At 43.5% G+C, this 9,214-nt stretch overlaps 1 protein-coding gene across 1 annotated transcript; it reads right to left on the bottom strand.

The window, feature by feature from the left end:
• Positions 1-681: 681 nt before the first annotated feature.
• wnt7ba (wingless-type MMTV integration site family, member 7Ba) lies at positions 682-8,228 on the bottom strand. Its single transcript, XM_035676453.1, has 4 exons — positions 8,146-8,228; positions 6,774-7,000; positions 2,841-3,115; positions 682-1,544 (listed from the first exon to the last, which is right to left on the bottom strand). The coding sequence occupies exons 1-4, from the start codon at positions 8,226-8,228 to the stop codon at positions 1,065-1,067; spliced, it is 1,065 nt and encodes a 354-aa protein (XP_035532346.1). The 3' UTR covers positions 682-1,064.
• Positions 8,229-9,214: the final 986 nt, after the last annotated feature.

Here is a 9,214-nt window from a genome sequence, read left to right as displayed (position 1 = left end):
TCTCAGAAGTCAAGAGCCCTCCGAAAACGAAACAATGAACATGGGTCAGGATGGAAAGTGCCGTTCAAACTGACAAGTTGGATGCTTAAAATAGTTTGGGAATATTTTCTGCCTCTTTGGCTCTTGGCGTAACAAAGGGTCTGGGCTCGGGGTAGGAAGGGGGGGATATGTCCATGAGAGAGATGTCAGCACAGCACTCAATCCCCCCAACTTACTGATGTCCCATGAAAAAGAGAAACAAATGTGACTATGTGAGTGCAAAAGAAAAATAACTAATCTATAGCAAAATACGCCACTGATGACTGATAATGAATAAGAAGTGAAATAGCAGATGATTTTGCTGTTCAGTGGCTAGAAATGTGACTCCATATGACTAAAAACCGGTTACTCCCAGCTTGACATGTATCAGTAGCAAATGAAGATCATAAACGAGGGAAAAAATGTTAAATCCGCCCTCTAAGACTTTAGGTTTGAAAGATATTTTTTACATAAATAGTTTTGTTTTATTTTCAGTGATCAAACAGAATACAGTGTGAGCGTACAGTTAAAAGTATTCCACTGCCAGCTTCATATCTTCATCAGGAGCTTGTCTTCTTTCATGGCAGTCTGAAAGTGTTCTGCAGCTGTAGCATTTCCAGTTAGCGTGTCACAAAAAGCCCTCTCAAGATCCCAACAAAAGTCTTTGTTGTGTTTTTTTCCTCTTGTGCGTTGACATCTGTAAGCGACATCTTTGCATGTTGTTGTCTTCCAAATATTGCTTTGCTGGAGGCAAAAAAAAGAGACATCAGAACCTCTCCCCTGCAACGTATTAGCGTCGTGTCAACGTTTTGTACCACCGCGCAAAAGAAAATGTGTTTTTATTTTATAATCACTGTCCAAACCTCACGTCTGTTTTTCCTTTCTTCAAAGGATTCCAAAATTGGATGTAAAAATGTGCAAATTGTTGAATAAATACTTCCAAGTCCTTCACTTCAAATTCCACTTTGTCATAAGCCCCTCATCTTCAGCCATTGTCCGTTTTGCCCAGCCTCTTCCCTACAGCCAGTGCCACGCTTCCTCATTCCCTACTTGCAGGTGAAAACTTCCGATTTCTCGCTGCAGGTGTTGCACTTGACAAAACAGCACCAGTGGAACTTGCAGTTGCACTGCCAGATGCGCGTGTAGTGGTGCGTGTTGTAACCCCGGCCGCAGCACATCACATTACAACTGTCTGTGTTGGTCGAGGTGCCGTTGCACAGTCTGCCCCGTGTTCCTGTGCTTCCCGTGGCTGTGTCCTCTTCGCAGTAGTTTGGCGAACGCTCCAGATACACCAGGTCTGTGTCCGTGGGCTTCTGGTAACCCCGAGCCTCTTTGAGTCGTAGGAAGGAGGGTTGGCGGAGCCGCGAGGCCCTAACAGGCTCCACTTGAACTGCGTCACTGTAGCGTTCCTTGAGCAGGTAACCGATCTCTCTGAACTTGGGCAGGGTGATCCAGCAGGTCTTGGTGGTGCAGGAGCCAGACACGCCGTGACACTTACACTCCAGCTTCATCCTCTCCTCTAGGATCTGAGAGAGAGTAGAAATTAGGTCTGTATGAATTAAAAGACATAGTTAAGAGCTGAAAATATATTCTGTGTGATTCATACACATCTATGGCTTGAATTTGAAACAGTTATCGCAGCAATCGCATAGTCTTCATATCTGTCTCTTTTGGTAAGCTGTGCTTTTTGCTTCAACTTCCAGCACACCCAACAAGTATGCCAACTTTATGTCAGAAACCTGCGGAAAATAACTCATACCCTAAGCCAGTAGTCTCTAATTAACTTTACCTTTCTTCAGACCACATAATGGCGTGACAGCCCGAGGAAAACTGACCAGAGCTGTTGTGCAACCATACATATATAGAATTACATTGTGGTTCCAGACAGATTTATATTATAATGCCATACAAATATTCTCAGATGACAAAACTGACAGGTGAATGTTTGCCCTTGTGACTGAGCTTCTCATTTTTACAGCAGATACATTTTCATTCTAAGACAGTATGGTCTTTTTGAGCGTCATAGCTCATAATTAGAACGTCTTGTAACGTGTTTGTGCAGAGCACTGGTCAAATCAGCGACTCTGTCTTCCCCTTCACGGCTATCACATTCTGGGGGAGCTTTCTGTTGACTTTGGTTGGTTCAGTGTGTGCGGTGGTGCAGAAGCATGGGCTTTTGGTGCTGCCACTGAGGAAGGAAGAGAAAGAGACTTGCAATAATATCCTCTATCCTCACTTAACGCGTAGTAATTCAGTGAATGGACTGTAAGGCTATGGCACACCTCCATTTTGGCTGCTGTGCCTGCCAAGTTTTAAATTTCTGTCACACATACACACTCATATTTGCACTGCAATTCAGTGATTCTCAACCCTTTTGGTGTCAAGGACGCCCCAATTGATACACATCAGACCACAGACCCATATTTTTTCTTTAAGATTCAGCCTCAGGGTCTGATAAGATTTATATAACCGGCTACACTGTAGATTGGCAGATCAACAGCAAGGAGTGTGAAACCTATAAACAGAAGAGTCATACTTATACATTCTCTGAGTTGGCTAACTTCTAGTTAATGAAATAATAGTGAAATTAAAATATTTCCCATTTTCCTGGGGAACCCCTGGGACACCCTCAAGGACCCCTGGGGTTCCCCGGACCCCAGGCTGAGTGCCACTGTTCTAGTGTACAAGAACTTTGTTTTATCCTTCGTTTTCTCTTCCTACATAATATAACACATATTTAGACTGGTGTTTGGTGGGTTTTGAACCCCAAAAATAGATTCTAATAGTCCTTGGTGTAGTCAAATTTACTTTGCTTGCGTTACCTTTCGCCCTGCCTCATTGTTGTGCAGGTTCATCAGCCGGCGGGCGTTTTTCTTGATCTCACGAGCGTCTACAAAGCGTCGCGAGAACTCCACGCCGTACTTAACGTCAGCCGAGCAGCCTCCCCACTTCCAGCCCTCCTCCTGATAGTCATGGTAGCCCTGCTTCTCGCGGTCACAGCCGCACTGGCTGAGGTTGCCTTGGCTGCAAGCTGTGGTCACTGCGTGGGCAACTCCGGCGGCGGTGATGGCATAAGTGAACGCTGCCTCCCTGCTGCCTAAAGAAGAAAAAGAGGAGAATCTGAATAAATTTGAGTTGGAGTGGAAAGTAGTGGAAAGTAACATAATACAAGTACTTATTATTTAAAATTGAGTAGCTTTTAATTGACCTAAAATCAGTTAGATCTGTAAAATTACAGTATTTTCCTCAGAAAGGCAAGAATTGCATACCCAAAATTGGTGCAGAAACACTACCAATTTTACACATGAATTGCAGCTTACTTGTCATGAGAAGTACCACTGAAAAACACAGTGTTACTTTACTAACTTTATTTAGTGTTGGTGTTATTTTGACGTTACTGTTAGGTTACTGGATCAAGACCAGTCTGAGTGTTGGGTGAAAGAAGGGGGCATTTAGGAGGTCTGGAGTGTCAAATGAAAGATGCTACTGAAGGTTTAATTTCTCTCACCCAAACACGTGCAACAGAACTAATAGGAGGTATAGAGAGATGACCATCTAGCACAAGCTGTACACACCCACACAGTCCTAAGAAGAGGTCAAATTAAGCAAAATAAGTAAAACATTCGTGCCCCTCTCTCTTCCCTCGTTTACTGTCTGCCTCTGTGCTATCAGCGTTCCAATAAAGGCAAAATACCAAAGAACAATGTTAGACAATTGTGAATCCTCCAATGTATTGACGTGCAATCTTAAATTGCTGGACTAAGTCCCCCTCCACCCAAAAAATATGTTTTTCTTCTTGTTCCTACAATTTGATGGTTGAGCGTCACTGTGCAGAATGACATGTCTACAGACAGTGTAGAAGGATGTTTTTACATTGATCTGCTGAAAGTGGAAAGTTTTAAGGGGCGGAGCCTACGAGCATGATTTGTGCAAACAAATAGTTTGGACGTCATCCTGGTCCAGGATGCAACTTTTACAGCCTCCCGTACACATACACTGAGAATGGACTTTACAGTGAAGTAGGAAACATCTCGTGTCCCGCAGGAAAAACCTGTAATGATGATACTGAAAATTGACAGAATTTGCATATTCATAGATTCTGGTATTTTCAATGAGGTAGAAGGAGTAGATGGCTTTTTAAGGATTCAAATTTCAGACACACGTTATTGTTCCAAACTGAGTATTTGTGTATCTATTTTCGTACAGGTCTGGAGGGGAGAGTATATTAATGTTGGGATGAAGGGATGTTGAAGTGCTCCTCCTTACACTATATTTAATAATGTCAAGCATCAGCACTACAACTTCAGTAGGACATTGTCAGTAGTCTGTTCAGCCTCACTTATTCTAAATACTGTATAAGGCAGATTAAAGGGCTAGATATCATCAGTATAAAGAGGATTAATCAGAGCTTCTATATAATCTCATAATAACCCGCTGATTTTGTTCTTTCTGCTTTGTTTCACATCTCTGATCTGCATCGGTAGTCAGCCACTGTTATTGTGACAAAGTAATCAGCATATTGAGGAAAACACAAGTGACATCTACTGGCTGACTAGAGGAGCGTTTTTTCTGGATCAGCACTCAGAGTTGCTGTGTCTTAATGTTTTTCATCAATGGAATTTCTCACGCGGCTTAAGTGTCATTCTGTGTCTGTCTTAGGCGGTCCACATTATTATAGCAAATGATACCGCTGTGTTGCATGTTGAAATAATCTGTGGCCAGGCTTAACTGAGATGTGCCCATTTCCAGGCTTTTGTATGTCACCATTTGAACTTCAGGATAAACACATTTATATTTATGGCGTGGAGAGGGAAATGAATTTATTGGCACTACAATTGGTAATAGGATATCGTGCCTCTCCAATCAGGATAATGCTGGGCCTGCGTTCTTCTCAACAGCCCAGAGTATTAATGCATGGCGTCTCTGGAAGAGGCGATTCTAATGGCTCCCTTCCAACCTGACAAACTCACTCGCAGAAACCATCAGGCCTGCGGTTCCCCCGGTCCATAACTCATAACAAACTCTGAAGTCTTCTCTCATCAGGCTAAATCCGCGACCCATTCAGATATATTGTATGGTGAGCATTTCTCAAGGCATCAGGCGCATGCAATAGCCAAACAGCCATCCCTTCGCACTGTGATTTGTTTTGATTGTACAGCGGTGCATGCAGGGTTCCATTGTTGCCATCCAGCTGCTGGAGCTGACTTCAATTAGTGGTTAGCATGATTCTCTCTGGTCTTTCTCAACGCTTAATGAGTTCACAGGGCCCGGCAGGTCAATCAAATGAAGTGGTGGATGGTACATTGGGGACACAAGAGGGGGTACGGCAGTGGCATTCATTTTCAATTACAAACAGAGGTGGCAAAAGGATACCAATCTTGCTGAGAATCCGTAAAGATGAAAGGAAAACTGACATGCTCAATATTTGTATTTTTGCTATTAATTAAGTCTTAATTCATCAACATGATAGGATTTAGTCTTCCAGAAAGTTCTTCTTTGGTAAAACTGTCGTGGAGAGGACATGAGGATCAAAACTGGGTCCAAAGTGTCTCTCCGTGCTACACACCACAAGAGAAAAGAGACATTTCCTCTGACAAAAGAAATAAAGGGATCCAGACGTCTGTCTGCCTGTCTCCCGTGTAGAAGAAAGTGATTGCTCCCAGAGCTGCTAGATTAAACATGGATCCAAACCCACAGCAAGACCGCAACAAAACATTTCGGACTGAAACACAATTTATATAAGAGGTTCACATTAGGAGCAAACCGGCTTCTGTGAGAAATAAAACTGGGAAGAATGTCGACTAAAGTCAGAGAGACATGTTAGTTTGCGTGTTTACACATCATGTAGGTTCGAGTCAGAAGATGGCACACCCAGATAGGCATCAAACGCTACTGCATAAGGAAGTCTTGACACTCCATTCACTTTGCTGTGACAGTGTGTGTTGCAAGCACAGTGATGTCACACACATGAACTACAGATTGAATCTCCTCTGGGAACACAAGGCCTTTGTGTTTTTTTGTGTTAGTGTCTGAACGAAGCAGAGAATCCATTGTGGTTCTTGCATGTGGTGTTCCAAAAATGCTTTCATTAAAGCTTCGCCACCCATCTCAGAGTCTGTTTCATGCCACTTTGTCGAGCTATGCTGCGGCTTTTCGCATGCCACCGACAACAGTTACAGGAGGATCGAGGACAATACGAGATGAATGAGGAGACTGATTCTCAAACCACAGTGCTAAACATCCACACACATAATGTAGCACGGTTCTTTCATCTTCAATGATTGGAAGATCAGCCCGCACAGCTCGGTTTGGTTGGGTTTAGGCCAATTGACGTACCTGATGACACACCTGTGGACAGATTAAAGCAACACCAAGAGAACAGATGCATCGCCCTGATCTCAGATCAGTCCATACTCCTGCCTCAAGGCTGAGATTTCCACTTGTGTCTAAATTTAGTTTGATGGAACTGACCGTTGTGAAAATGTTGATGCATACAGTCCAGGGATTTACTTTAGTGAGTGTTTAATATTAACCAGTTTTGGCCCTTGTGTGTGCCCTGATCCCATATCTGTCCCCTCATTTCCAGACACATATCTACTGTTAAAATATCTAAGAATGGCATAAAAATAGCAAAAAACAAACCAGAAAATTATTGAGACCCCTGCCTTTGACCATCCTGCTGTCTATATTGGGTTAAAATCTTTTGAAAACTCTCTTAGGGAAAACTAAAGGAGCTAAGTTTCAAACAGACTGACCTACTCTCAGCTCTTGTCCAAAGACGGTCCTCTCTCCCAGGGCCGAGCAATTCCACCGGCCGTAGCGGAACTGGTACTGACACTCATTGATGCCCAGCTGGGCACCTTCGCCAATGACGATGATGGCATCTGGGCGACTCTGGCAGAGGGCTCTCTGACGGGGGGCCAGTCCCGGTATCTTGTTGCAGATGATGTTAGCACCTAGAGCTACCACAGAGGACAGCGCCCTGGGCAGAGAGAGAGAGGCATTAATGAAAGGGACTCTCAAGATAGATGGATAAAAGGAAAAAGTGAGGAAAGATAAGAAGAAATGGAGAAACAAAATGTACCTTTTTGCTAAACTTTTCATTACAGTTGCCAGCCTATAGATACAGACCAATAAACAAGACCAAATGAGAAGACTCTGTTACATTCATCCTACTACACGTCACATCATCTGTAATTTAATGGACCTTCATAAAGACATGAAAGAGAAAAAAAAAATATCATAGAAATGGGTCCATATCCACTTCATTTTTGTCTCTTTCTGTGTTACAGAAAACTGGAACCAACACAGCTATTTTATGTTTCAGGACCTGCCCATGTTATGAATGAGATGCATGTATGGTGCAGCAATCATTCTCTCTGAGAGGGCCTGGGTCTTTTAATGCCATAAGAAAGAGCTCATTACACAGGCCTGCGCCTATAGGCAGAGCATGAAGCAGTCCAGTAGGACTCTTTTCCACATGCTGCTTTCCAATTACGGCCCTTGTCTGACGAGGTGCTCCTATGACAAAGTGGTTCTGGTGTAATGTGTAAATCCATAAGAGCAGGTTCTCTCATCAGCTGCGCGCGTATTAGAACATGTGAAAATCATGTAGGATAAATGCTGGCTTCATTCGCGCAAGGCTTCATTGACTCTAAATAGTCGATTTATGAAACAATGTTTGAATGAAAATGACATAACTGCTTAGATTATTGGAAAACAGTCCGCAGCTCTTGTTCCTGTGGTAGTCTGTCATTCCACTGTGGAATAAAAATGATTAAACGACTCATGTCACGCATTTCTTACTTTCCATTTTCTTTCTTGTTTCCATTTCCAAAATATCCTGCCGCACTAGAACAGAATGTAGCCACAAGAAAGATTAAAATTTGGCCATCTGACATCAGTTATTTACCTGATCAGCGGACTTTTAAGTGTAAAAATAGTGCTGAAGGCATTTCCTGGTCGTGATAAAACACCTGCAACAACCAACCTAAGCTTACAAGGTGAGATCTAACTTATTTTGCTGTATTTTCCCGGTGCGTAATTGCGCGTAAGGCACAACTGCTTGCCAGCAAATCAGACCCACTTTTGTTTGGAATTTAGCAAGTGCATTGATAAGAAACCTACAGGTAGCTACCGCTGGTGAGGATGAGGAAGATCTGCGGGTAGTAGACGGACAGCAGCGCACTGCGAGACGAGATGATGAGCATGGTTGCGCATTGAACACAACTGGTTCTGCTCTCTTTGCGGGTTGAAAAGATAAGAAGAAGAAGGGGGGGAGGGGGAGTCTGTGAAGTGGGGAATAAGTATATCCTTTTATTTGAAGTCCCAAGAGATAAAAACGCCGGTGGGTCGTCTCTTCCTTCCGCTGTTGAGACGCGGTGTCTTCAGCTAGTGGAGCCGTGGCGCGCTGCGGCAGCTCCAAGCTCCGCTGTCCATGTGTCGGAGATGAGAGGCTGCATCCCACGGCCGAAGTGCGCTCTGCCACCTGGACTGATAGAGGACTGGGTGGGAAAAAAGGGGGAGAGAGAAGAAGAGATAGAGAGGGTGGGGGCGGATGGGGATCCGGAAGCGCGATACGATACGTTGCCGCTCACGTCTCCAAAAGTGAGACTGTTGTGGCACTGGAAGGGTGGGAGACAGTGGCCTCTCCCGGTGCCCCAGCCCCCGGGATGAGTCTGCACCCCGCATCCCACCGTATCCCCACCCCTGACACACCTCCTACTCCCCCAATTCAATCTCCCTCTCTCTCTCTCTTCCTCTCTCTAGGTTGTGCAGTTGATCATTAGAGGTAAAATTATATCTGTGTCGTCAATAATTGCATTTACATTTTGGGTCCTGTTTCAGCTTTTATGGATGCACTGTCTGTTGTGGGATCGAACCTGTGACCATCTGGTTACAATTATCTCACCACGACCCAAAACTGAACTTTAATATATTTTACACGTTGAATTACATTTATATGGCAATAAAAAGACCAACTTTTCTCACTAGTATAGTCAACCGTAATGAATTCACACCTTCATCCAGAATAAGTATCTGATTAAGAGTCATTGCCACTGTCATTTGTATGTTATTGCTATTATTTTAATATTAGTATTAAAGTAACAGGAAATCATGTTTTTCTTGAGGGAAGTTTTTGGAAGTTTGTTGATTAAAGTGACTAATAATAGAGGACTTGAGACAATCAGTGGAT

This window comes from Morone saxatilis, unplaced genomic scaffold, assembly GCF_004916995.1.
Source record: "Morone saxatilis isolate NCDOM2014 unplaced genomic scaffold, NCSU_SB_2.0 Contig10, whole genome shotgun sequence".
Lineage (NCBI taxonomy): Eukaryota > Metazoa > Chordata > Actinopteri > Moronidae > Morone > Morone saxatilis.
This window is presented reverse-complemented; position numbering and strand designations above follow the sequence as displayed.